The 26,178-nt window shown below is 50.9% G+C and overlaps 14 protein-coding genes across 14 annotated transcripts; 6 read left to right on the top strand and 8 right to left on the bottom strand.

The window, feature by feature from the left end:
• Nucleotides 1–33: 33 nt before the first annotated feature.
• Nucleotides 34–1,191, bottom strand: BDZ99DRAFT_514329 (uncharacterized protein; the record flags this gene model as incomplete). The annotated part of the gene is made up of 2 exons (XM_033724859.1): nt 34–505; nt 554–1,191. 2 exons carry the CDS (start codon nt 1,189–1,191, stop codon nt 34–36), a joined length of 1,110 nt encoding a protein of 369 aa, XP_033582641.1.
• Nucleotides 1,192–2,315: 1,124 nt separating this feature from the next.
• Nucleotides 2,316–4,039, top strand: BDZ99DRAFT_432370 (uncharacterized protein; the record flags this gene model as incomplete). The annotated part of the gene is made up of 3 exons (XM_033717330.1): nt 2,316–2,543; nt 2,599–2,986; nt 3,036–4,039. 3 exons carry the CDS (start codon nt 2,316–2,318, stop codon nt 3,947–3,949), a joined length of 1,530 nt encoding a protein of 509 aa, XP_033582640.1. The 3' UTR covers nt 3,950–4,039.
• A 194-nt stretch (nt 4,040–4,233) lies between these two features.
• Nucleotides 4,234–5,493, bottom strand: BDZ99DRAFT_493666 (uncharacterized protein; the record flags this gene model as incomplete). The annotated part of the gene is made up of 2 exons (XM_033723253.1): nt 4,234–4,781; nt 4,829–5,493. 2 exons carry the CDS (start codon nt 5,491–5,493, stop codon nt 4,454–4,456), a joined length of 993 nt encoding a protein of 330 aa, XP_033582639.1. The 3' UTR covers nt 4,234–4,453.
• Nucleotides 5,494–6,021: 528 nt separating this feature from the next.
• BDZ99DRAFT_541448 (uncharacterized protein) lies at nt 6,022–7,307 on the bottom strand. The gene is made up of 2 exons (XM_033726740.1): nt 6,762–7,307; nt 6,022–6,710 (listed from the first exon to the last, which is right to left on the bottom strand). The coding sequence occupies exons 1-2, from the start codon at nt 7,224–7,226 to the stop codon at nt 6,228–6,230; spliced, it is 948 nt and encodes a 315-aa protein (XP_033582638.1). The 5' UTR covers nt 7,227–7,307; the 3' UTR covers nt 6,022–6,227.
• Nucleotides 7,308–7,817: 510 nt separating this feature from the next.
• Nucleotides 7,818–10,344, bottom strand: BDZ99DRAFT_432368 (uncharacterized protein). Its single transcript, XM_033717329.1, has 4 exons — nt 9,860–10,344; nt 9,197–9,804; nt 8,808–9,141; nt 7,818–8,753 (listed from the first exon to the last, which is right to left on the bottom strand). Exons 1-4 carry the CDS (start codon nt 10,271–10,273, stop codon nt 7,998–8,000), a joined length of 2,112 nt encoding a protein of 703 aa, XP_033582637.1. The 5' UTR covers nt 10,274–10,344; the 3' UTR covers nt 7,818–7,997.
• Nucleotides 10,345–10,765: 421 nt separating this feature from the next.
• On the bottom strand, nt 10,766–12,379 carry BDZ99DRAFT_405916 (uncharacterized protein; the record flags this gene model as incomplete). Its single annotated transcript, XM_033716438.1, has 3 exons — nt 12,198–12,379; nt 11,746–12,140; nt 10,766–11,675 (listed from the first exon to the last, which is right to left on the bottom strand). Coding segments are annotated over exons 1-3 (1,362 nt in total), but the record flags the coding sequence as incomplete, so codon positions are not given.
• Nucleotides 12,380–12,570: 191 nt separating this feature from the next.
• On the top strand, nt 12,571–15,198 carry BDZ99DRAFT_353661 (uncharacterized protein; the record flags this gene model as incomplete). Its single annotated transcript, XM_033714565.1, has 1 exon — nt 12,571–15,198. A coding segment is annotated over one exon (2,628 nt), but the record flags the coding sequence as incomplete, so codon positions are not given.
• A 1,116-nt stretch (nt 15,199–16,314) lies between these two features.
• Nucleotides 16,315–17,164, top strand: BDZ99DRAFT_457651 (uncharacterized protein). Its single transcript, XM_033718734.1, has one exon. The coding sequence runs from the start codon at nt 16,343–16,345 to the stop codon at nt 16,811–16,813; it is 471 nt and encodes a 156-aa protein (XP_033582634.1). The 5' UTR covers nt 16,315–16,342; the 3' UTR covers nt 16,814–17,164.
• On the bottom strand, nt 16,548–17,378 carry BDZ99DRAFT_120619 (uncharacterized protein). Its single transcript, XM_033712516.1, has 2 exons — nt 16,768–17,378; nt 16,548–16,696 (listed from the first exon to the last, which is right to left on the bottom strand). The coding sequence occupies exon 1, from the start codon at nt 17,261–17,263 to the stop codon at nt 16,820–16,822; it is 444 nt and encodes a 147-aa protein (XP_033582633.1). The 5' UTR covers nt 17,264–17,378; the 3' UTR covers nt 16,548–16,696; nt 16,768–16,819.
• A 584-nt stretch (nt 17,379–17,962) lies between these two features.
• On the bottom strand, nt 17,963–20,834 carry BDZ99DRAFT_565619 (uncharacterized protein). Its single transcript, XM_033727496.1, has 6 exons — nt 20,607–20,834; nt 18,917–20,546; nt 18,730–18,858; nt 18,506–18,676; nt 18,266–18,435; nt 17,963–18,209 (listed from the first exon to the last, which is right to left on the bottom strand). Exons 1-6 carry the CDS (start codon nt 20,679–20,681, stop codon nt 18,114–18,116), a joined length of 2,271 nt encoding a protein of 756 aa, XP_033582632.1. The 5' UTR covers nt 20,682–20,834; the 3' UTR covers nt 17,963–18,113.
• Nucleotides 20,835–21,303: 469 nt separating this feature from the next.
• Nucleotides 21,304–22,042, top strand: BDZ99DRAFT_376716 (RNA-binding domain-containing protein; the record flags this gene model as incomplete). The annotated part of the gene is made up of 3 exons (XM_033715040.1): nt 21,304–21,348; nt 21,401–21,656; nt 21,714–22,042. The coding sequence occupies 3 exons, from the start codon at nt 21,304–21,306 to the stop codon at nt 22,040–22,042; spliced, it is 630 nt and encodes a 209-aa protein (XP_033582631.1).
• Nucleotides 22,043–22,696: 654 nt separating this feature from the next.
• BDZ99DRAFT_514320 (uncharacterized protein) lies at nt 22,697–23,050 on the bottom strand (the record flags this gene model as incomplete). Its single annotated transcript, XM_033724858.1, has 2 exons — nt 22,697–22,838; nt 22,944–23,050. 2 exons carry the CDS (start codon nt 23,048–23,050, stop codon nt 22,697–22,699), a joined length of 249 nt encoding a protein of 82 aa, XP_033582630.1.
• A 1,229-nt stretch (nt 23,051–24,279) lies between these two features.
• BDZ99DRAFT_457645 (uncharacterized protein) lies at nt 24,280–24,945 on the top strand. Its single transcript, XM_033718733.1, has one exon. The coding sequence runs from the start codon at nt 24,369–24,371 to the stop codon at nt 24,573–24,575; it is 207 nt and encodes a 68-aa protein (XP_033582629.1). The 5' UTR covers nt 24,280–24,368; the 3' UTR covers nt 24,576–24,945.
• On the top strand, nt 24,486–25,552 carry BDZ99DRAFT_457644 (uncharacterized protein; the record flags this gene model as incomplete). Its single annotated transcript, XM_033718732.1, has 3 exons — nt 24,486–24,772; nt 24,836–25,020; nt 25,079–25,552. Coding segments are annotated over exons 1-3 (394 nt in total), but the record flags the coding sequence as incomplete, so codon positions are not given.
• Nucleotides 25,553–26,178: the final 626 nt, after the last annotated feature.

The raw sequence follows: 26,178 nt of genomic DNA, 5'->3' as shown, positions 1-26,178 counted from the left end.
TGCTTCACCTTAAGGTAGCTAGTTTTCCTTATATCATTCTGGTTTTGCCTCTGCCTGATCTACCAACATATCTCTGCCTTCGCCCGGCGCAAGTACATCAGCTTCATCACTCGACGATTCACTCGAGCTGCCGGGGCGTACCGTGCGCTTCCGAATCTTATTGTGCTGGTTCGCCGAGCTTGAGTCACTCGACGATCCGCTCGAGCTGCGGGAGCGTACTGTGCGCTTCCGAATCTTACTGGGCTTCTTTGTCGGGTTTGAATCACTCGATGATCCACTCGAGCTGCGGGAGCGTACTGTGTCGGGCTTCTGGGTCCTATCCTGCTGGCTTGCCGGGCTTATCAAACTAACGATGAGGCCCTTAATTTCATTGTTGTCATGCGCTAGTCGCCGTATGGATTCGTTCGTATACATAGCGATATCGTTAAGCTGGCTCAACCGGGACTCAAGTTTGACGTTCTCTTGCACCAAGCCGCGAACTAGGATTTCCTGGCTACTAGCTATTCTAGCGAGATGTCAATTGATCTGACTTCAGGCTGGTATGTGAACTTACGAATTTGCAAGGGCAATCTGGTGGAACAATAGTCGCGATCGAATGATTTCCCTTTGCTGGATCTTCTCCAAGACCTTCTTTCTTGCCCCATACCAGCGAATCATTGTTGGGGTTGCCCCAAGGCTGAGCACCGATATCGTAATCGCCCAGCCTATCGATAGGATTGGACGACTGTCAATGAATTCAATCATGGGCTTGATATGTTTCTCAATTTTTCTTAATCCCCATGTTTTTCGACGCTGCGGTTGCTGCCATCTCTGTTGGGCCTCGTTCACCTCCTTCACCACGTCCTTCCAGGTCGTACTAGTACTTTCGCTAGGTCGCGAACCCAATTGCATTTGATCCAAATCCATGCCAAAAACAGTCATACACTGAGCAAGAATGGCGAGCTCGATTGAATATAGTTCTGACACAAGTCTTGTCAGCCGACTAGAATCAGGGTCGTCACCTGCCAGGCCTCCGTGCGCTATAGCTCTGCTCTCCTCGACGGTAGCTGTGACGGACTCAAGAATGGTAAGAATTTCCTCCTGCCCACTCCGTAAGGTGTTGTACCGAACATATACAAATGCACATATCGCCGCAATGAAGGTGAGAATGCCGGTGATGCTGGCGGTGATCGATAGCGGGCTATCCTGCATTTTGGCCGCGCGTAGTGCTATATGAAGACACGAAGATATGTCTTAATGTCTATATCATGCCGCTCGTGCTAGATACAAGAAATCCTGTGATGGCAATATTTGGTGTTGAATCTTTCGTGGCCTTCAGCCGCTTTTGCTTCTGTAGTGATGCTTAACGCTAAACCAAATGTGGAATAGTTATCTCCAGCCTCGAGGTGAAGACAAGTAAGCAAGTAACACGTGACTTTTATGTACTGTGATATGTTCTATACACCACTATCACTATAAATAACGACGGTTTCTGTACTTTGTCATCAATGGGGCCCTAACTAACGTGTTCTACATGCATGTGGTGGTTACAAGCGAGTGGTGGCGCTTAATTTTTGGTGCGATTTGGACGTTTTGACACCCCAGCAATCTCAACAACCATAAAGTATTAAATAAGATTATATGAATGCATATAGTATTTAGCTCATTTCAATGGCTAGGCAATAGTTTGGAGTGATGTGTCTCTGTAATTCTATTATATCGTAGATCTTACCCAATGCTAGGGGGCCAAAACTCTACTATAACTAAATGTGGCCATCAAGAGACCCTAAAAATTTGTCTTATAATATTGAAACAGCTATGCATATCTTTATTCTAAGTTATAGATTCAAATCTTTTATAGTTGTTGAGGTTGCTGGGGTGTCAAAACGTCCAAATCGCACCAAAAATTAAGCGCCACCACTCGCTTGTAACCACCACATGCATGTAGAACACGTTATTGTAGCTTTCATAGAAGAGACGTAGTAGGTCTGTGCTTAAGCGAGCTTCAGGTCGATGTCAAGCAAGGTTCTTTTCACGACACGCGCCTTATCAGCTAGTTGTGATCAAGTCGCATTCAAGGTTAACGTTTGAGGAGATTATTATGCGGACAAACGCAATTCTGTTCAGACACGCCCACTGCTGGAATCTCTTAAGCAAGCGAACCATAGCAACCCAAGACACCCACTCTCCTCAACCGGTCTCACGACCGTTGCATCCTGGTAGAATTACCCCAGCCCAAAGCATTGTTCATGTTGCTCATTCGTTCAGATCTGAAATATAGTGATGACCTCTTTAATTATACTCGAGGCCGCCTCGTTTGTGACGAAGGATATGAGATGTCGCAACGCCATGTCCGTTTCAATGTTAACGAGCTAGCTCGTCTCGCCGCCGAAGCTATGGGAGCAAAATCATGCGTCAGCATTGAAAAGTATCCTGATGGCATGTGCAATAAGAGTATGCTTCTCAGACTGGATAATGGCTCTCAAGTGGTGGCTAAAGTTCCAAATCCAAATGCTGGCTTGCCTCATTCTACCACTGCAAGCGAAGTTGCGACAATGGATTTCGTACGTTTCATCCTAGGAGGTATTACATCCAGCTATTCAAATTGACGTATCTTAGGCAAGGAATGTCCTCGGAATTCCTGTTCCTAGAGTCTTGGCCTGGAGTTCCAAAGCCCAGGAGAATCCCGTTGGTGCAGAATATATCATCATGGAGAAGGTTTCAGGGATCGAACTGGAGCGCGTTTGGCCAAGTATGAATATCAAAGACAGACTTGCCGTTGTCAAGACCATTGCTGGTTTCCAGAAAGCCTGGACCTCGGTTTCCTTCAAGAAGTTTGGGAGTCTATACTACTCGAAAGATTTGGACGAGCCAACTGGAAGCGAGCCGCTGTACGTCGATGCCAATGGCATCGATATCACAGATGAGAACATCGCTGTTGGCCCATCTCAAGGACGCGAATTAATTGACAACGGAAGAGCGACTATCAACTTTGACAGAGGACCATGTAAGATTTCCGTCTTTAAGAAGGAGCTCCTTTGACTAACAAGCCCAAGGGCGCTCTTTGGAGGAACATCACACCGCAATTGGGCATCGAGAAATAGCCTGCGTTAGCAAGCTGACTCACCTACCCAAGTCTCCAATAACCCTTTGCGGACCGGGAACCTACCAACCAACGAGACAAAAAAAGCTTAGGGCATTGAACTGCTATCTCAAGTTGATTAAATTCCTCCTCCCTACGGATCGAGCTATTTCATCAGCACATCTCTGGCATGGCGACCTACACGTTGCTAACATCTTCGTCAACCCTTCTGAGCCTACCAAAGTGGTGGGCCTTATAGATTGGCAATCCACCGAAATATCCCCTCTTTACTTCCACGCACGCCAACCTCAAATCATCGATTACGATGGTCCGCCTGTCTACGGTTTAGAGCGGCCACAGCCAGCAAAGGATATAGAAAAGCTTGAGGCGAACGCAAAGAAGCATGCAGAAGCCTTATATTTACAGCAATCACTCTGTTCTCTCTACAACACCCTGACTCACTATCAAAATCCACAACTTTATGCTGCGCTCGAATTCCAGCAAACGATGAGCTACCTGCTTCTACTCCTACCGCGTAATCTCCTTATTGACGGCGAGGCGACGTACCTCTTGCAAGTGGCTGAGTTAGAGGCCACATGGGACACCCTCCCTGGAGCTCAAGGCTCAACTTATCCTTTCTCCTTCTCAGCAAAAGAGCGGGAAGAGATAGAGGCTGAGGTTGAGGGCGTGGTACGCGGTATGGAAGCAATGCGTTCAATTAGGGAAAGCATCGGTGAGCTATTTCCTGGGCAGGGAATAGTGAGGCCAGACCAATATGAAGAGACTCTGGACGCATTAGCGCAGATGAGGGACCAGGTTATCAAGAAATTCGCCAAGACTGAGCCTGAGAGAGAGGCGTGGCAGAAAGCGTGGCCGTTCGGACCTTGAAGGCCATGGTGCTGGAATCAGTTGATCCGTGAGATACATTGCAAATGATGCCTGTAATAGTACACCTTTTAGTATATCACATTAAATGGCTATTGGTATCATTAGTTTATATAAAGAGCCGATCGTTCGATGCCTCGTCACCATGAATAGAGCGTACCTTATGCTTTACATTATTTTCAGAATAAGTTGTACGACGCATTACATGGAGAACATGTATGTTGTTCTTGTGCATGGAGGTCACTTTTTGAGCTGCCGATAGGGTAGATGCGTTTCTCGAATGCTTTGGCTTGGAACATAAGATACGGAAAGACTTGAAGTCTTATAGACAATATATGACTCCTCACACGAGGTGTTCTGGAGTAGTTTTACCGACCACTTCTCCTTTTTGTAACGGGCAGTCGCTGCTTCCTCTTGAAGGTAGTTACTTTTCCTTGTATCATCTAGCTTTGCTTCTGCTTAATGCACTAACATATCTCTGCCTTCGCCCGGCGCAAGCACATGAGGTTAATCACTCGACGATCCACTCGAGCTACGGGAGTGTACAGTGCCCGGCTTCTGGGTTCTATCGTGCTGGTTTGCCGGGTCTGAATCATTCAATGATCCGCTCGAGCTACGGAAGTGCACTGTGTCGGGCTTTTGGGTCCTATCCTGCTGGTACGCCGAGTTTATCAAAGTAAGGATGAGACCCTTGATTTCATCGTTATCATGCGCCACTCGCTCTACACATTGGTTTGTATGTGCAGCGATATTACTCAGCATGCTCAGCCTGGACTCAAGTTTAGAGTTCTCTTCCAGCAAGTCGCGAACCATCATTTCCTGATTTCTAGCAATCCTAGCGAGATGTTAGTTGATCCGACTGAGGCGGACATGTAAACTCACGAATTTGCAACGATAATCTGGTGGTTTGCAATGGAAATCTGGTGGAACAGTAGTCGCGATCGAATGATTTCCCTTTGCTGAATCATCTCGAAGACCTTTTTTCGTGCCCTGTACCAGCGAATCATTGTTGGGGTTGCCCCAAGGCTGAGCACCGATATCGTAATCGCCCAGCCTGTTGGATAGCTATCAACGAGATCAATTACGGGCCTGAAGTATTTCTCAGTTACTCTTAATCCATATCGTCTTCGACGCTGCTGTTGCTGCCATCTCTTTTGGGCGTCATCCACCTCCTTCACCACGTCCTTCCAGGTCGCACTAGTACTAGTACTTCCGCTAGGTCGCGAGCCCAATTGCAGTTTCCCCAAATCCTTGCCGAATACGATCGTACACTGAGCAAGAATGTCGGTCTCGGTTGAATATAGTTCTGACACAAGTTTTTTCAACCGACTAGAATCAGGGTCGTCACCAGGCTGCGTGGCTGGCCCTGACAGCGCTATAGCTCGACTCTCCTCGATTGTTGCTGTGACTGAATCGATGATAGTGCCAATTTCCATCCCACCATTCCGTAAGGTATTGTACCGGACGTAGATAAACGCACATATCGCCGCAATGAAGGTGAGAATGCCGGTGATGCTAGCGGTGATCGATAGCGGGCTATCCTGCATTTTGACCCCGTGTAGTGCTATAAGAAGACACGAAGATATGTTTTACTGTCTAAATAAATTATGCCGCTCGTGCCAGATACAAGAAATCCTGTGATGGCAGTATTTGGTGTTGAATCTTTCGTGGCCTTCAGCCGCTTTTGCTTCTGTAGTGATGCCTAACGCTAAACCAAATGTGGAATAGCTTTCAATACCTCAAAGTGAAGGCAAGCGGCAAGCGACTATATCTCTACAGTAAAACCATGGTAATAGCATTAGTGTAGAAGAATATTTTCTATAGAGTAATATGGGTCGCCTAGGTGTAAGATCTGCCATCAGCTCTCGGTGGTGTCGTAGTAGGTGAATCTCCGATGTACCTTTTCATCACACACAAGCCCAAAAAAGCCCAAAAAGGCCCAAAATACACACAACAGCGAGAACGGGAACTCACTAGTGGTCACCCACCTAATTACTAATCCGGCGGTTGGTAGCTTCAGTCTAGTAATGTGGTAGTGATGCGGTAAATAACCTTGCGGATCATGAATTGAGATAGGTAAATATAGGTAAGTTAGCTATAGAACTGTCCCATATCAAAGGTGTTTCCATCCGTTCTCCACCAAAACTTGCATTTCGTTAATCAGACAGTATGTCCCTACCTCCCTATTCTCCGCTACATCAACCGCTTCCCATCTTTTCAATCTTCGGGCAACAACAAAGCTCTCTACCATGCGTCGCGGCATGCCAACGAACCACGTGCATCAAAGCTTCCAGATTCCTTTTATGCGTTGACTGGGCGCAGACCACGAGATGAAGGAATTCACAGCCGAGTACGCTTCCGCATCGTAACCCACCCTAGCATTCGGAGTAAGAAACACGCCTTTTGCAGTACTTAGAGGGTTATCTGCGTGTACAAGACAGCACTCAGAGGCTTCTAAGTGCAGTTCGGCTAGTTGGTCGGGGATGCCTCGGAATCGTAGCGGAGTGCTCGCGTAGAATGGCTCTGCATTTATAGCAACCATCCCGTTCCAGCAGGACTGAATTGGAACAGGTTTATTGGATATAAGGGCGTGGCGAAAAGTATGCGATAAGAAGTATGGCCATGTCTGTGTAAGGGCCCTAGCGCCAGAGATATCCCGGAGAGCAAAGGTGTCATAGTAGCGGGGAGGTTTAGAAAAGTCTAGGGAGCACGCTGCTGCGTACTCGCCGGCATTTGCTGATAAGAGTGTGACTACGTCTTCAGTCTGTTCTGCATTAGGACTCTTCTCTACAACACGGCGGGGGAGTAGCCAGACCGTGAACATGACATCATTGAGCCACAGAACCTTATCGAAGTGTTGGTCTGTGTCCTTGAACGTCTCCTGCATAACTTTGTTTCGTAGATTTGCCAAGTATGGTATCCGGCGGAGCTCTTTCTTTTCTCGCGGTGTCCATATCCAGCCTGCCTCGCCGGGAGACGGTACCCGCGATATCTCATCTTCATGCGTTGTATCTTCCAAGATAATTGAGTGTGCAACGTTTAGCTGCGCCAACTGGGCATCCAACTCCTGTAATGCGCCTTTGCTATTATCCCAACTTCCGCTTTCGAGTACCCCCACAAAAACATTTTGGGGACCAAGATGCTGTACGAGGTCAAGGACTGCCTGGTTCCAGTGTGATCTTAATATCCTCTCATTAATCCAATGTATGCTTGCCATGAATATCCGCTTATTTGAAGGGTGTGAAGGATGCGAGACGCGGTGTGGCCTGCCGGAAAACATCAAGTAAAACGTATCAAATACGAGAAACAAGGCGATAGCGATGGGCAGGAATTTTGCACATTTTCGTCGATAGCGACGTGCGTTACGTAGGATACTGGGTAGCATCGCCGGATATCAAGTGCGGCGTGCGGAGGCATCAAGGTGTTGCATGTCGAGAAAAGGGGGTGACGAGGTGGCGGAGGAGGAGAAGACGACACCACGCCCAGCACCTCAATAGCAATAAAAGGCGACAGACTGCGTGTGATCAGCTCGCGCGCCATATTTGAAGGGGCGTTTCATATGGGTTAAGGGCTATAAGGGCGACGTGGGATCCGTGTTGAGGCATGCTTGGCACATTCCTCACCTGCCCAAGTCCCCAATAACTCTTTGCGGCCCGGACACCCACCAACCGACGAGAGTGAAAAAAGCTCAGTGCCTTGCACTGCTACCTGAAGTTGATCAGATTCCTCCTCCCTCCGACTAGAGATTGAACTTTAGACCCGAGTTATCAAGGGAATTGGATATATTACTTTGGTGGTAGCGGGGCTACCACAAAAAGATAGTAGAGTTGAAAAATGAGGGTTAGTCAGTCATAGATGACAGATGAAAATGCAATAAGGTACTGTTTTCTTTGTTGTTGAAGTATAGGCTAGGTGGGTCTAGATCTGCGGCTTCTCCACAATTCCATCCCGCTGATATACAAATAGCAACACGCAACGCCAGATGTGCCGGTATGTATGCATTGAAAGTGATCTAAAGGAGAAAAGTCGTGGATCTACCAGGAAGCCTGACCTACTGGAGGCGAACCTTGGAAGAGACGTTATTGACCCGCTGACCCTTGAAGAATACCTCAAATTCCAGCTGCGGGAACTTAATGTCGATCTCATATTCAATGAGATACCATATCCCTTGATCATTCCTGAATTTCCGAAACTCAGCATCCGGATTCCTGTCCGTGAAATCCGTTCTGATCTCCGCGGCGCACTGGATGAGACTATGCTGGAGGCCTTGATCGAAAAAATGGTGTTGATAGTGTATGCCCCACTCAACTGTGTCCAAACCTCGATCATCCTCGTACATATATATTTTCCCCGATGGGTCCAGTTGCAAGTCCGCATCAGCCGACCAGAGCTTATCCACTAGTACGAGCGAGCCAACGTGGTCGAATTTGACCATTTTGGAAGTCTGGATAGAGAACTTTTGGTCTGGTTGAAGTTGCATTCCAGCACTGAGTACCTTTCGAACGCCATAGGCGCAGCGATCTTGATCTGGACATTGCAATCGGAAGCGTTCCGGGTGAATGCCTGGGATGAAGAATTCTGCGACGGAGAGGTAGTAGCTCTGCTGAGAGAATACGGAGCATTTCGGCAGGATGTCGGAGTTGAAGCTGGTCAATCTGTCCGTGATTCCGGCAGCGACCAAACCCTTAACGATAGCTGCCTCGCTATCCATCGGTCGCACAACGGTACAAGCGTTCCATGGCACATGCATTTTGATCTGCTGAAAGAGATATTCAGAAGAACCGAAAGTGCCGCCGATGAGCATGTACTATTGCGAAGAGTTAGATAGCCGCTGATAAAGGGGCGTGGTATTGTACGTTACCTTTAAATTGATGTTGCATGCTTGGATAGCGATGATTTGATTATTGATCAAGCTAAAGATTCTCTCGACGACAGGCTCGAAGGATGCAAGGATCTCTTCATTTGTGAACGTCATGTATCCCTCCTCGATGCCTGCTTCGGGAAATTCAGCCTCAATCCCGACATCGGCCGCCCATTTCTGACCGTTGTTCCTGAAATCGGTCCTGATACGGTTTTCAAACTCCATGATAGACTTTGCGTAGATCTTGCCAGCAGTCTTAGATCCATCTGGCAGTCCCATTTTACGGATTTTACCTCGCAGGATGTTGGAGAAGTTCCGATTTACCGCGTTAGATCTAGATGAATTCTCTGTTAATAGACGGCTTGTGCGGCCAGTGACTGTTTACTCACCCGCAAGCATCACCACTACTGCCCGTACACTCCTGAACCCTGAACGGAGACTCGCTGCGTAATTCCAATGCAACAAGGTCGACAAAACTCGCACCACAATCTACGATTAGTACTGCGTCATGCTGCTTCAGATTGAGTAAGCCAGTTTTGAAACAGAAATGTGCTGACGCTTCAGGACCCGACATGAGAGTTACCCGGGGATCGTTCACATCTTGCACGTATCCAGCATGCACAATAGCCCTTCTGAAAGCCGTTTTTGCACCCTCGTTCCATATAGGAGGATGAGAGAAGTAGTATCGAACGATTGATGCATCGTTAGGGATTCTCGGACCGAGCGATTTCACTAAGGATGCGAGAGTTGCTTCGCGCAGGCGGGAAAGATAATCGCCTACTACTTCCACAGCAGACTTTCCAGCTGGAAGGGGCGGCATGGATTTTGCATCGAGGTAGGGGTTCCCGCCTTCTAATTGCAGATACACATGAAACCATTCTACTTTAGTTGTTACGCCTCTGGGATATCTAGTTCGCTCGATGGCGTCGGCAGTGTCCGGGCCCCAGCCGATGACGTTCGAGTAGGTGTCGTAGTATATCGACGAGGGAATCCTGGGCTATTGTTTCGTTAGCTAAGAGTCGTTAGCCAGTCGAGACGCCCTTAGAGCATACTTTTGTATGGTGCCCAGCTCCTGGCCACTCCGTTATGATATCTTCTCTAGCTTCGGTGTTGGTTGCATATGCGAAGGCTACCGACGAGGTCGCAGGTCCGAGGTCGATACCAATTATCAGTTCGGCTTTTGAACTGGCCAACGAGCTTTGATAGGTCTGTGAAGGCGGCAGAAATTGAATTGGAGGCGAGCTCCCGCCATTCTTTGTGACCCAATGCGTCGCCGCAGGCGCTACCACCTGCGATGCCGGTGAAAGTCGATTCGATGAGGCGTCCCGATCGTTCTTTGTGACCCATTGTACTGGTGACGTTACGGCTGACGGCAGCTGTGAGACATTTGAAGAAGTGTTACTTGGCGGATGGTATGAGGCAGGTCGCGTAGATGGCGGGGCTTGTGAAAGGACAGCCGATGGCATATTTGTAGCGGATGGCGATCGCGCATGTGAGTTGTGTGGATTAAGATAAGGATTAGGAGATGACGAAAGCGTTGAAGTGGATGGCGATCGTACATTCGGATTATATGGGTTGAGGTAAGGATTAGAAGAGGACAATGATTCCGGCGACTGGGCCTGTGAAGAAGGATTTGGACTGCCAGAAAGCGTACGGGATGAACTTGGCGGCTTATATCCAGACCGGATAGGTTGGGGTTGCACCAATCTGGCTGGTGAAGGTTGACGAAGAGGAGGAGATGTTGGCCCAGTCGACCTTGTAGATATTAAATCTGGGGTGTGAACTGTCCCACCAGCCCACGATTTACCAGAGAACTCCGTGGGGGAACTGTTTACGTGAGACGGCCCTAGATGGCTGCGGAGAGAATTCTTCGGCTCCTGCGCTGACGAAATCGGGAAGTTTCTTGCTGCGCTGGTCGTCTCAGCCACTTTGTCCTCTTGAACAAGATCGCGCAAAGGCCTTGCCAGGTATTGGAGAAACCCAGCGTCAACTTCGACATCGTAGTTTCCAGGTAAGAAGCCGCGACAGCCCTCAGCTTCAGCCATGTCACCCTTTCTTTCGTGGATGAGTGCGAGAAGTGCCATGGATTCATGAAATGGTGCACTTTCTTTACCACCCAGCCTCCGCCTTCCCATCAACGCCTTCTTGCAGTATCGTATAGCGGCGTCATGTGCGTCGCCTTGGAGCTTGAGTAGAGCTAGGGCATGGAGGCCGTCGTATGCCATCGGCTCGTTGACTTTCTTAAGGGCAGTGAGGCTAGCAAGAACATTTTCAGCGTCTCTCCATCGTGCTTGTTTGCCATACGCGTATGCTTGCATCAACCTAATCTTGGATATTCCTCCTGGTAGTTCGTCTGTTGAACGGCTTACAACTTTGCTGAAGAATCTTTCAGCATTCGGATAATCTCCAGCCGTGAAACTTGATATAGCGAGGTCATTGAAGTTCTTGACAAAGTCCCTTTCCATATCGGAATCCGGGTCGGAGTCTTCTAACTCAGCATCATCGGTCGTGCCGCTGACTGATTCATTGGCTTCTGTTCCTTCTTCTTCAATCGTTGGGGGTGGTATCCAGTTTTCAATGCGCTGGGCTTGATCATCGCTCAATGGATCGCCGTAGACAGAACCGCCCCACACCGTACCTTCGCCTACAACTGTGCTGGCACTAAAATGGAATGATTCTGCAACACGAACAAAGTGTCTCAAGTTACGTGAGATGCGATCATTATCCTCTTGCACATCGGAAGAAGGTAGCTCGGAAGAATCGTTTCGAGACTGAACGGCAACTTCTACTCTGCCGATTTGAATTTTTAGGTCTCCAAGGACCCGAGACATTGATTCCTGGGACGAGCCGCTCTTAAGCAACAGGAGTCTGGAACGATATGAGCACTTGAATGAGAATATACGCGTATATATGGGACCATGGTAATCAAAGTGCTTACACATTGATCATTTGGAAGGCGGATTGCATTGCACTGTTATGGGAATGTATCTGCTGCCGGAAGGCCGTGATATCTTTCATCATCATGTTCAGCTTTATCGACATCGTTGGCTTCCGAAGGAACCCTCTCCCCAAGAAGCTGGTCTTCTGCACCTCTACGAGCCTCTTGTCCAGTTTTCCCAGCGTAATCTGGCAGTCGTCCAGCGACCCTCGGACAGTAATCCATAGATCCCGATCTCCATTTGTTTGTGTAGTCACAAGCAGCGGATTCTGCTTCCAGGATTGGCCGATTGCATTGAGGGCGCGTTGAAGGCCATTGATCTCTTCGCATAGGCCGGCTACGCTATCGTCGACTCCTCGGGCGTCGTCTATAAAGGTGTAGAGTATACCGGAAACCTGTTCACTTGAAATCAGTTTGACGTTCAACACGGGAGGACCGCCGTGAATACTGACTTTGATACAGAGACCGGCGATGCCTGCAGCGGACGATGCAATGGACAAGGGATCCATCGCAGCATTCCAGCAGCGGGGCTTTTGGCAGAGGACGAGATGTCCACGATATGGCTACAAGAGCCGCCTTTAACGGCAGCCATGAGGGGCGCTTCCAGACCGCGAGGCTGAGTTCTCGGTTGTCTTCTGCCTTTCCAGTTAGAATGCCTAGGCACATGAAGTTGAGATGCTACCTACGGCATACTGTACATCTTTATCCACTGCAGCATCCCGTACATCGCGTCTCTCTCGACGCGTATCTGAAACTCTTCTAGGGCACGCCTGAGATACTTCATTTCTAGGCACCCAACCTTCTCCCCCGCTCACCATGATTCAGAAGCCATTTAAACCACCGCTGTTGATCAGAAAGCAGGCCGATGCTCCCCGACTAGAGCCCAAACCCGCCGCAGATGCAGAACCTCCCTCCAAGAAGCGACGCATCTCCTCGAATGACGACGGTAGCCAGTTCGATGCTATCCCTATAGCTCAGCCAAGGCCACATAACCCCGTCAACTCAGCCCGAAAGCCATTGGTTCCGGTCCGCAATCCTTCGAGCTCGAGCAGCGCTCAAGCAAAGCCGTCTGGAGGGGTAGAGGGATACTACGTAGTCCTATGGCGCAAGTTCACAATGAAGAAGAACAAGACCTGGGACGGCGACGGAGTCCTTGCTGTGTTCAATGGATATGCCTATCTCCAAGACATCTCTGGAAGGGAGCTTGGGAAGACCGCCTGTACCTCGCCATTACTACCAGGCTCTACCCTTTCCGTAGGAGGAAAAGACGTCGAGGTTGACTCTTTGATATCGAAGGAAGACTTTCTTGCTGGCAAGCCCTTTTTAGGCAAAGCTTCGAAGGCCCCAGCGCCAGAGCCAGAACCGAAACCACTCGCGAAACCGAAGCTCAAAGTGAAAGAGGAGAAGATAGCGGCTCGTCAAGTAGAGGTCCTCAATGTTGCAGCTCCAGCCAGCAAAGCTACCCAAAGCCATTTCAAGAATCCTTTGCTCTCCAGTACTGTCATGGCGCAGCCTGTCAACAAGGAGATTCCTCTTCCTCGGCATGATCCAAGCGCAGAAAACGCCCTCACCATGAGAAGGCCGACTTTACGTCCCCAGGGCAAGCAGATTGTGGATGTGGTGGTTGATCCTATTCTCTCCAAGCACCTCCGGGACCATCAACGTGAGGGTGTACAGTTCCTGTACGAGTGTGTGATGGGCATGAGATCGAACGGCGAAGGGGCCATACTTGCGGATGAGATGGGTCTCGGAAAGACTTTGCAAACCATCGGGCTACTATGGACTCTACTCAAGCAGAATCCAATCTACGGAGACGGCCCTGTGGTGAAAAAGGCACTCATTGTGTGTCCCGCTGGACTTCTCAACAACTGGCGGAGAGAGTTTCGGAAGTGGCTCGGAAATGAGAGAATTGGAGTCTTCGTTGTTGAAGGGAAGAATGTTCGCCTAACTGACTTCACTAAAGGAAAAGCATACAGCGTTATGATCATTGGCTATGAAATGCTTCGTAATGTGCAGGAACAGCTTAAGAAGGGCAGCGGGATCGATATCGTCATCGCTGATGAAGGCCATCGACTCAAGACCGCGAACAACAAGGCAATGCTGGCAATACAGTCCCTGAACACAGAACGAAGAATCATACTTTCAGGAACGCCATTGCAGAACGATTTGAGCGAGTTCTACACGGCTATCGACTTCGTCAACCCAGGCTTACTAGGAAAGCGGAATGTGTTCAAAAAGGAGTTTGAGAATCCGATTATGCGAGGCCGGCAACCTGAGGCAACGGCCAAGGATCATGAGAAAGGCGAAGCCCGATGGCAGGAACTCGTCTCAATTGCGGGCCAATTCATGATACGCCGCACTGCCGATGTGCTGGCGAAGTATCTGCCGCCCAAGAGCGAGTATATCTTGTTCTGCAAACCGACAGCTGTTCAGTCGACCGTCTACACGAACGTGCTGAAGTCTTCATTTTTCTCAGCAGCCCTTGGGAATACTGAAACCGCTCTACAACTCATCAATATCCTGAAGAAGGTCTGCAACAGCCCGACACTCCTCAAGGCTAAGCATGCCGACGACACTCCTTCAGAGATGCTGGCTAGTTTCACGGCTGCTATTGCACCCTCAGTACTCTCATCAAATCGGTGCAGCTCCAAAATTAGGGTCCTCGACGCTTTGCTACATCGAATCCATTCTAATACCGACGAGAAAGTTGTTATAGTCTCAAATTACACGTCCACACTAGATATCATCGGTCGCCTCCTTTCTTCTTTAGATTATGCGTTCCTCCGGCTGGATGGCTCCACTCCCGCCTCGAAACGCCAGGATCTCGTAGAACGCTTTAGCAGGACTAGTCAAAAGAACTGTTTCGCTTTTTTACTGTCCGCCAAATCCGGCGGTGTTGGCCTCAATTTGATTGGCGCCTCTCGACTCATTCTATTCGACTTGGATTGGAACCCCGCCACCGACCTCCAAGCTATGGCGAGGATACACCGCGATGGGCAGAAGAAACCATGCAAGATCTATCGTCTTCTTGTACAAGGCGCTTTAGACGAAAAGATATTCCAGCGACAAGTCACCAAGCAGGGTCTTGCGGACGCTGTCGTCGACAAAAAGGCCAGCACCTCGAGCTTCTCGCACGAGGAGCTAAGGAACTTGTTCAGCTTGGACGAAAAGGACCACTGCCAGACGCACGACCTGATCGGATGTACATGCGAGGGTAAAGGCCATGATGCCCCTATCGTGCCTATCACTCCCGCAGAAATAGTCTCAGACACCGAGCCTACAGATGCGGTTGATAGCGATGAGGAACTCCCCGATCTACCAACTCTGCTCAAAGCGTCTCAGGTCAACATGGAAGAGCAAGAACAGCGGCTGAAAGAGCAAAGAGAGGCGAGGACCAAGCTGACCGCCGACGGAAAGCCGAAATTGAGATCTCTCATGCAGTACCAGCACCTGGATCCGCGGTACCTGTCCCCGAAGAAAGCAGAGACAGGGCCGGAAGTAGCTATTCAAGAAGATCACGTCGATATCGAAACGCTGGTGGATGACGACATCTTGCTCGATGTCCTCAGAGCAGGAGATGAGCATTGCAGCATTGGCTTCGTTTTTGCCAAGATGTCGTCTTGATGTGCCAAGGCTAATGTAGTGTTCAGTATGTTTATGGCCTGGGACGGGTAATTCGCCTGCATTTTATTCACGGCAGACACGAAACCATGTGTAACTGATACCCTATAAATATATCAATGCAATATATACAGTGCTAGAGCATAGGTTTGTGAAAACTTCCTTCGTCGTCGAGTGTCTGATTCACTTCACGTCTTGTCTGGAATTCTGCAGATGGGCTGAAGTACCCCAAACAGTGGTAACGCTAGTTGATCTGCTGCCTTTTCGTTGATCGATTCTCGTTCGGTCGTTCTACTGCCTCGCGCGCCATCTCTCCAGACTCATGGTGGGTTTTTTACTTAGCACCACGTTCATTTGCGTACACTATTCTAGCACTGTCTGAAGTGCTTCAGCACACTTTCATAAATCCGAGTTAAGAGGTAAGCCATTCTCTTCACACGTCTAGACTATCATCACGTCACACAACTTCCCATCCCTCGTCATACTGTCTACACCGTGTTGGAAGTGTTAGTGGTGTTTCGACACGCTTTCAAGATCTTGAACCGTGGTTCGGGCCATCATTCTGAACAATCTAGAACCGCATGAGGCCACTTCTGACGGCGTAAATCAACACTGAGGATGGACGAAAGGGCACGCGTTGGAACACAGCCAAGACTATATATGAAGATGCGAGCGGAACTTTTAGGCCAGTCTACTACATTTTTCATAAAAACTTTCTGTGTACAATGGTTTACCGCCGTCTGACATGCTTCGAAGCACTATAACCAACCGCAAACCAACAGTTTTGACCAGCCTCATAACTCCAGGAGCCACCTCCAACGATGGTCACCACCACCTCTTCCGGCGACAGAAAGCGCGCACACACCCATAACATAAGCAGGTGCTCTCCCGTCGTCATCAACACACTTCCTTCTCCATCCTCCACAACTTCCACATCATCTCCAACTTCCAACGCCTCTCATCACACATCGCAAGCATGAACCCCCAAAATGACCCTCCATCGGCCCCCTCCAAGCCAACGAAGCACCAAAAACATGGCAAAAACCCCTTCTACGCCGGCCCTCCCGGCCAAACTACCAACAAAAGCGACAGCGCGCAGCCCACCCTGTCAATACCGCCTACCACCACGGCCCCCACCGCGTCTAACCGCGCCACAAAGCGTGCACGGGATGAGTTGGAGCCCAAGCCGTCGACTGACGACGATGAGAGCGAGCCCGATACCGAGCACTCCGTCTCTGAGCTGAACGGGCTGTCCAAACCCGATCTTGTCGCCCTGGTCCTCCGCCTGCAGCGGCATACACGGCGACTTGAAGGTGAGATCCGCACGGCGCTGGCGAAAGTGCCGTTAGGCGAGGACGAGTTGCGGCAGAAAGTCGAGGAGCTGCGAACGGAGATACGTACCGGGATCGCTGAGCAGATGAATGTACGTGTGGTTGCCACTGTATGAGGTCCTTCAGCAGGCTAACTGAGGTTGGATATGGCATAGTTTCCGGTGGCATTTGACGACGCGGTGTGGAGAGTGGAGGGGACGGTCGAGAGAGCGCGGGTGTGGGTGGCGGCGTTTGGGCCGCCTCGGCTGGGTTTCGAGCCGCTCAAGACGATGGTGATGGGGCTTGTGGTTCAGAGGGCGGAGGGCATGCTGAAGGTTATTGAGAGGGGATACGGGGTTGTTTGGAATGAGGGTGAGCGGAGGTATGCGATTAGGGGTAATTTTGCTCCGGTTTTGCCGGCGGCCGAGTAGGGCTGGGGGAGAATCGGAGGGGTGCGAGGGTGTGCAGGATAATATAAATTCAATGATGATTTGTAGACTGTGTGTGTACATCATGTGCTTTTGCCACTGCGTGAAGTCCTCCAGCATACTCAAAAAATTCTGAATAGGATGTAAAGTTCTCAACATCGCGATTCAGATCGGTTCTTATGATTTCCTATGACGCACCTCTACCACTGCGTGAAGTCTTCCAACGTGCTTTTCGAGTTTAGAGTAGAATGTAAAGTTTTGGAAAGCCCAAATCAAGCCCGCTATTAGAGCTCGAGTGTACACATTCTTACCACCGTGTGAAGTCCCCCAACATGGTTTTAGAGATCAAACTAGGATGTAAACGCTTCAACGTCGCATTTTGAGCCAACATGTTTTCGCCACTGCCTGGAGTCCCCCAACACCTTCACGAGATTCTAGACTGGATGCAAAATTCTCGACCGTGGATATCAAACTCCCATTCTGGCATGTACGTACCAGGCGCTTGCCCCAGCCTGGGGTCCTCTAGCACACTCAAGAGAAGCTGGACTGGATGCATAGTTCTCGACCGTGGATATCAGACTCGCATCTCCGCGTACATGAAGTCCTCCAGCATACTCAAGAAAATGCGAATCGGAAGTAACAGTCCCGAGCATGCAAATCGGACATGTAGTGGTCACTAGCGACTGCTATCATCAGGGTTGCTCCAGCGCGTTCTTCGGATCCGGCACAAGAAGCAGGAGCTTGAGCGTGTATATAGCGCCCATATTTCAGTATGATAACAAGCGCCTGCCGCCGTCCGAAGTCCTCCAACGCACTCTCCTGAATTCGAATAGGAAGTCAATGATCGCGCATGCAAATCAGACATGTGGCATACAAACGGAGACTTCCCGGAGCCCTAGTCATACACTCCACCTTCCAGGGAATCCTCATCCGTATCTGCACATTCCATAAGTCAAACGGCCGATCAGGCTACAGATCATCCTCGGAATCCTCAGGATCTTCACGCCAGTTAGTCGAATAACAAAAACCCAGTCTCGGATTCGGTGTCCTCACTCTCACCGTCTGTGCCCGAGCCGTCCTCCATGTCCGAGTCCCGCGTTGGGTTCTAATACACACGTCAGTACCTACACGACGTGTTTGTTGGATTAGATTTTAGCTTACCTCGCCCAGCCCACCGTCCGTGTTCTTGAGTTCCGGCAAGTCGTACACCTGTGCTGGGAGCTCAATGTCTTTCGGCGCGGTGATAATACCGAATTGGAGGACGCCAGAGAAATTGCGGCCCCAGTCGTTGGCGCCGTAGAAGCCGATGATTCGTTCATGGCGGCCGGGTTCTGCCAACAACATGTCAGCATTAGCGTGGGCTGAGTGGGCAAGAGAAGAGTAGAAGAATAGGCTGTTTACCCAACGTGAGAACGTTCGAACCCCCACGGGCATTCAGTTCGCCTTTCACATCGCCGTTGCTGAGATGCATCCGCACACCCGACATGACTCCCCAGTCGTCTTTGCGGTTGACTTCGATCTTCTTGATTTCTACATTTGGTGGGAGGTCGATGGCTTCGGAACTTCCGCCTCCTGACATTGATCGTGTTAATTTGGAAGTCGGGTTTGGGAGCGGAGATAGGTACCAAAGTGATGCTCATGGCCTCCCGGACTACGCATGGGCCCCCAATGCGATCTGTGGCCGTCTTCGTAGTAAACGACGCCGCCGTCCCAGATTGCCCCGACACGCATGTCGACTTTGACGGCTCGTGTTACTAGGCGAGCGCGTTAGAATGTTCTCACGGCAAATAGCACAAGGGGAAGCTATCTTACGGGTGCCATCGCTCTTCTTCTCATGAAGAAGCTGAGCCCACTCCCACACACGTTCATCCTCTGATCTGCTCTCAAACCGATCCCCGTACACACCCCTCTTGTAGAGCTTCAGCGAAGTGCCAGGCACGCGGACATACGACGTGCTCGAGAAGATCTTCCAAACGTTGCTGACGTTCCTCTCTTTGCCGTTCATCCCTAGTACGTGGAGCTTCAGATGCTCCGTACGATCAAAGCGCTTCTCGAGGTCTTCCATCGTGTACCGAAGAATCTTCATTGGCTCAGACACGGACGGATGGTCTTCCGTAGTATCATTGAATTGTATCCGCGCAATCCCAATTGCCGACTCGATACCAATCGCGGGTTTCAGATCTTCGTCATCCACGTACTCTAGTTGAACGTTGGGCAGGAGGTCTCGCATTTTCGCTGGTAGGATAGGATCGGAAGGCAGTCTGAAATGAGGCAGTGCTTTGAACGATAGCGCATCGATGAGGTTCCAGTGGGCATTGTTCGGTGTCTCAGCAGTAACCACCACACCTTCTGTCTTCTTGGCTGAGCAATATGCTGTACGAGGTAGAAAGTTCTTGGGCCAATCCTGAGCAAAACCACGTTCCATGATGCCGGGACGATGCGGTTGGCCGAAAGCATGTCCCACTTCATGGATATGTGCACCCTGGCCTATCGAGCACGCTTCCCACATGGTTCCACACTCGCCATTGTCATTGCCGACTTTGTCTCCCGGTGGTCTTGTATCTGTGAGACAGGCGGGGACCTCTTCAATGAAGCGCGGCCAAGAGTACGTGAGGTGACTTCCGAACATGCCTAAAGAGATACCGTCGGGATTGTGGCAACCCAAAGCAGCGTGGGCGAGAATGATCTTCTGGCTCGGTGAGTAGTGTGCATCGAGGATAAGACCAGCAACTACAGGGTGAGCGGAGGAGGTAAAAGGACCACCAGTTTCTTTCAATGCATCTAGGAAAAACTCGAAGAGGTCATGCTTGCGGCTGGCACTCGGGTTTTGTTGGGTGATGTTGGCACTTCGTAGTTCCTTCGTAGTCTTTGAGGACCTAATGATGTGAACCTTCGCAGTCGACCTCATAGCATTCTCGCTCTCGAGGTCGTCGTTATAAGTGGCTTGGAGAAAGTCGCGACTAAGGGTATCGACAGCCCACTCCTCATCGAAACGAAACGATCGGCGCCCAAGTCCTTTAGATCGCATGTCTTCTGCAGTGAGTGCTTGCCACATGTAAGCTGTCATACGCAGCTTTGATATAGCTCCGTCAAGGTCGGCATGCGCGGTAGAGTAAGCACCCCTCTTTACCGGAGGGCAGTCGATCAGAAGAGGAGAATCTTTTCCAACCATGATAGCGAGATGAAGGGGTGGAAATTGAAGAAGTGGAATATAAGTGACATTGAAAGAAACTTCAGCCAGAAACTCTCCATTGTGATGGTGCTTCAAGACGACCTTGTTCAGTCCAGGAGAGAGAATAATGAGAGCTCTGAAGTGGCCTTCAGCAGCAGGCCAATTTTGGACCGGAAAGGCATCAGATCCATAGGCAACAAGAGTTGAAATTGATATGAAGTCTTCCCCTTTGGTGAACGACTCGCATCGGCCTGAGATGAGTACACAGCGCTGGCGGACATGTAAGCAAGACACGCGGTCGCTATTTGGAGAGGGTACTGCGACTCATACCTGATGGACAGTCTCGCCGTCTTCAATGTTGTCTAGCCTCACGAACGATCGCTTAGGAGATCGCCTAGGAGGCATGCTGTTTCTGTACCTGTTCAAGACTTGGCACCCAAGAAACCAAGCAAAACGTGCGAGAATGTCCGCAACCACAAGAGTTATGACGCGGGTGGCAAACGAGCGTGGCGGTCGGGAGGTGTCCAGGACTGAGGGTGAACCAACACGACTTTAGTATGATAAGTTGATGTTTTGATAAGCCTGTAGATATAACGGCAAGGCGAAGTTATATACAGCGAAGGAGTCTTTCAGGAGGTCACACGAAGATCAGGCAGACACCGGTTTTAAGTCTAGCGTCGACGGTCGGGCGAATCCCTCCAGGCAGGCCAGGCAGGCAATCTCTAGACTAGCTACTTTGGACTGGAAATAGGCAAGCTTATCCCTAGGAGGTAGTTCTTATAGTGAACTGATCAATGCAAATTCTTGCAAGTGGTAGGCAGAAAGTGGCTCGAAAGAAGGGGCAGCCAGAACCGGCTCGGGCAGTTCGAACCGGCATCTAGAAGATTCTTGGCGCAATTTGTCAACCTCACCTCTCGTCGCGAGTCGTCTACAAAACCTCAGCGGCGCGACGACTGCAACGCCACCCACAACCGTTCTTCACGACGACCTCACCCTTCACCACCCATCTACTCTAGAGACCGTCATTATGGCTAACTATCTCGCTTCCATCTTCGGAACTGAGCAGGACAAGGTACGGCGCTCAACTCTCAGTCTCAAAATACCAACTAACACCCCACCCCCAGGTCAATTGTAGCTTCTACTACAAGATCGGCGCATGTCGCCACGGTGACCGCTGCTCGCGCAAGCACGTCAAACCCTCGTACTCGCAGACCATCCTCCTCCCCAACATGTACCAGAATCCAGCCTACGATCCCAAGAGCAAGATGAGCGCCGCGCAGCTGCAGATCCACTTCGACAACTTCTACGAGGATTTCTGGTGCGAGATGATCAAGTACGGCCTGATCGAGGAAGTTGTCGTGTGCGACAACAACAACGACCGTGAGTCCTCCCCTCCTCGAGTTTCATGAGCACAGGCTAACACGAACGTTACCTCAGATCTCATCGGCAACGTCTACGCACGCTTCAAGTACGAGGAAGACGCGCAGACGGCCTGCGACGCTCTCAACTCGCGCTGGTACGGCGGCCGCCCCATCTACTGCGAGCTGTCGCCGGTCACCGACTTCCGCGAGGCGTGCTGCCGCCTCAACAGCGGCGAGGGCTGCGTCCGCGGCGGCTTCTGCAACTTCATCCATCGCAAGGAACCAACCCCGGAGCTGGAGCGCGAGTTGGACATGGAGACTCGCAAGTGGCTGAAGGAACGTGGCCGAGATCCGCGCAGCGAGTCGAGGAGCCCGAGCCCCGGCGCTGCGAATGCTAGGCGGTAATTGTATCACTTGCGACACCACGGGCCGACTTTTTGCTTTTTGCTGCTTGAGTTGGGCTACTTGTTGCTAATGAGGGGTGGCTCTTAGGGATTATCCAATTGACGCTCGTATGAAGGCGCTCAATATCAAGGAGGATACTGAGATGGAGGTGTGATTACATAATGCATGAGCATGGCGTTGGGCGGGAAAATCAGGACAACGATATCCCAATTTGTATACTAGGACTTGAATCAGATGCACTAGGTGCAGGAATTGGCTCTGCATACACCTCTCTACCATTGCGTAACTGGAGTCAGCATACTTTTGAACATGCGGTAAACTCGTAAAGCCTCGCCATCGGTTTTCTAGATTCTCGAATTCGATGTCTAACATATATAATTCTCATTGGTATCATCCCCATTTTTCCTTTCCACCTTACTCCATCCAAAAAAAAACAAGGACAAGCTCCAAACAGTCAAACTCCAGGCCTCACAGTTGGCCTCACAGTTGTCCACAATACCAGATCCCCCCTCCCCTCTCCTTTGGTCCACACCCATCGTCCGCACGTCCAATTTCCCCAAGCCACGCCTCAGCCCAACCCAGTCCAGCCCAGCCCAGTTCCAGTCCATTACCCATTAATCGTTCAAACGAGCTTTCGTGAACAGAAGCACGGGCTTAGTGTATGATGGCCTTGGCCTTCAGGAACAGCACGACGATGACGATGCCCGCGACCAGCGCCGCGAAGACGAGCCAGAAGATCCAGCAGATGAAGGTGCGGCGCGAGGACTTTAGGTTCTGGCGCGCGAGCCAGGAGTCGCTGGTTACGAGAGTCAGCGCGCGCCAGGTATGAATCCGTGAAGGAGAGGGTTTGGGGAAGGGGTGGGAAGTGGGCAAGAGGGGTTAGGAAGGGGCATGGACGTACGAGTGCTTCAGCTCCGGCCCCGCTCCCTGCGGGTTCTGCGCTTCCTCGTCGAGATGCACAGCCATGCTGAAGCGGCGCCAGAAGGCGGGGTCGCGGACGACGGCCATTGTGGGGTTTCGTGAGGAGTGGAGAGGAGTTGGGTGAGGGTGGGTCCTTTCGTGGATGAAGAAGATGTTGGTTGGCGCGCGGGGTGGAGATTGTGGTTTATAGCCCTGTGGATTGATATTCCAGGGAAAGGTGCAGGCGACGGCTGGGAATGCGGGGTGTGGTTGCTACGTCGAGTGGTGTCACAGGGGGAGCTCCAGAGGAGGTGAGGAATGTATTGAAATCCGCGGCGGTTGATTGCGCCTGGTTAGGAGTCGCGATCGGGAGAGGATTGATTGTGGTCGCGTCCGCCGTGAGTAGAGTTGCTGGCGCGAGATGTGAACTCGAAATGCAGGTAATCCGAGCGATGTCAATGGGACGTGAGGTTGTTTGGGGCGGTTGATTGATTTGATCCTGGAATAGATGTGCTGGACGTGGGCGTGTGATTGCGCAAAGCGACTGGAATGAGAGTCGAAGATGTCGGGAAACGAGTGACAGGTGCGAGCTGGACGTAAAGAGCGTGGGGAGCGGCTATTCAAAGCGCATTCTTCGACTTGCGAAAGGATTGAAGGATTGACGAGAGAGAGGCGAAGGAAGTGTAGTTAGGAGAAGGAAAGAGTACAGCTGATCGCAGGCCGTCTCGACCTACAAGTGCTACAAGTGCTACAAGTACCTCCCTATCAGGCGCCGGCAGACTGGTTATCGCTGTGCGCCAGGAGGCACTCAATCTAAGGGTTCATCTAGCCAATATAGAGAGGCAGAGAGGGAGCCCTGAGGAAGAGGCAGTCCTCGGTGTCTGTGGAAGACCTGGCCGCCAATCAATCTTAGAAGCGGCGCCAATCGCAGCCCCTTTCGAGCGATGCGGCGGCGGGGGCTGCGGGTTGCCCCTGTGCAAAGCCACGGCAGAGCAACACCAAGAGGGAGGCGACTCCGGGCAGGGCGCATCGAGTGGCTGAGAGCCCGAGATTGCGCCAATATGTTTGTGCGGCGCGGAAACTTATTCTCTGGCGCTGTTTGAGCTTTGGTGGTCGTGCAGGGAGACTCCTGTGGGCGAGGCTGTTTGAAATAGGAAAAGGCGAGGACGCTGTTTCATCTCTTCTCATTCACTGTCAATTCAGAATCGTGTGAATGCAAATGTTCTTCCTGAGGTCTGTTTGCTGGCCTTATCACCATGAAGGCGCCACATGCGATGTCGCCCATATCAATATTGATCCACAGATACCAATCCAGTCAATTGATCGTCAGCAATTAACCGCACTTCTAGCTGCCAACGCCACCTATTCTTGCCACGGTTACACCCCTCCATATAACTGGGTACCTCGCCCGTTTCGAAACAGCACGATGCCAGAGAGCGCCAGCCCCGCGCTCCCCTTCTGGCTGGTCAACGTGCCACAGGATCAGTGGCCGGCCGAGTGCCCTGACTTTCTGCGTGACCTGGGCGACAAAGACCGACGCATCATCGGCACGCCGGACTCGGACTACGCACGCCTGGCCTGGCCTCAGGTCAAGGAAATCGTCGGTACAGGCTCAGATACACGCATCGCCTGAAATCTTCTTCTTTCTAACGCTGTCGCCAGAGAGCGGACGAGTTGATAGATTCCACCGCGTGCCTTCTGACTTGCGCAAGTACAGGCAGTTCACGTTCGGGCTCGCCAAGGAGTATGGGTCCATCATGAATTTCATCGTGAACGAGCGGCTGCAATGGAAAGATCTGAAGCCAAAGGGCGCGCCGTTTGAATATCCAGGTGCGGTTCTTGGTGATGGCTGTGTGTAGCGAGGGGCGGGCTGACGGAAGTGATTGCGCGCAGAGGACATCAAGATCCTTTACAACGACTGGCCATACGGCATCGACGAGGACATCGCCCACCTTGTTATATGGACCAAGTTTGAGCTCGAGGAAGACGCGGTCACGGGTCGAATCACGCCGGAGGTATCGAAGGAAATAGATGACTATGTGCGGAAGACTTTTGCTTCGCGCATCAACCCAGATCACGTCCGTACCCCGCTCCTCGTTATCTCTTCGTTTCAACTCCGTTTTGACATGGTTGCAGCTAATTTGGTTCTCGAACTGGAGATCGCTGAAGTCAGTCCATGCTGTCGAGCATTTCCATGTCATGCTCTATCGGCCTGACGAAGCCTTCATCAAGGAGATTACGAACGGGGACATCCCAATGTCTGCAAAGATAGCATAAATGAGGGGTTCTAACTGGCTGCGGAACTGACGCAAGCACTGGCAAACGGATAGGCATCGATCAAGCATTTTGCGTGGCGCATAGAATAAAGGCATGCTAAATCAGATAAAGTTCTAGAATTCGAACAGAAGGAAGTCCCTTCCAAGCCTGGATCACATTAACAGTCATCAAATGCACAGAAGAAATACTCTTGAAACTGATGCAGGGACCTGAAGCATCCTCCAATTCACTGGATAGGTATCGATATGTGCTTATCTCAGCCACGTGGAGCCCCGCACATTCACTCCGCCACCGTCGTACGCGTCCCTTGCAGCCGTGGCGAATCTTCCCGCGAACTTATTTTGTATGACACCACTTACCAGCGAGGCACGGTTGCTCTCTGTGGTCCCTTTGCCACTCTGGGTTTGATGACAGTAGTGTTTGATGAAACTGAACCCCAACGAACCCTGGGAGAGCAAACGCTGGGTTCCAACTTTTGCTCCGCGGGGGCGTTAGCGGCGTGCAGGAAGCGGGACGTTATTGGGATAGGCACGGCAGCATGATTGGTCGGTGGTGGACCCTCTTCTTGGTCAATTCGACGAGAATCCTGCTGCCGTGCTCAGGAGCCGGCCGGCCACGGAGCAGTAGAGAGACAATCAACACCGAGCGAACAATACTAAGCCGCCAGCGCCTTTGTAACATGTTGTCCATCTGATACAAGCCGGCAAACGCACCGCAGGCCAGACAAAGGCGCGGGCGGTGAGGCGCTTGGCACTGATGCGTAAACCCGGTCCTAAAAATTGGAGATGCACGGTCCCTGCAGGTGCTTGTCACTGAAGTCCAGTCCGCAACCTCTGAGCAGCCGTAGAAAGCACCTCCTCGCCCTCCACCGCCGCCTTCGCCTGGGCACCTCCCACAACCGCCGTTCTCCCCCGCCATACTGCTGCAGCATCAGCGACGCCGTCGTGCCTCTCCTCGTG

This window comes from Mytilinidion resinicola (assembly GCF_010093595.1).
Source record: "Mytilinidion resinicola strain CBS 304.34 unplaced genomic scaffold BDZ99scaffold_2, whole genome shotgun sequence".
Taxonomy (NCBI): domain Eukaryota; kingdom Fungi; phylum Ascomycota; class Dothideomycetes; order Mytilinidiales; family Mytilinidiaceae; genus Mytilinidion; species Mytilinidion resinicola.
Note: the sequence above shows the minus strand (reverse complement) of the source record. Positions and strands in the feature narration are given on the sequence as shown.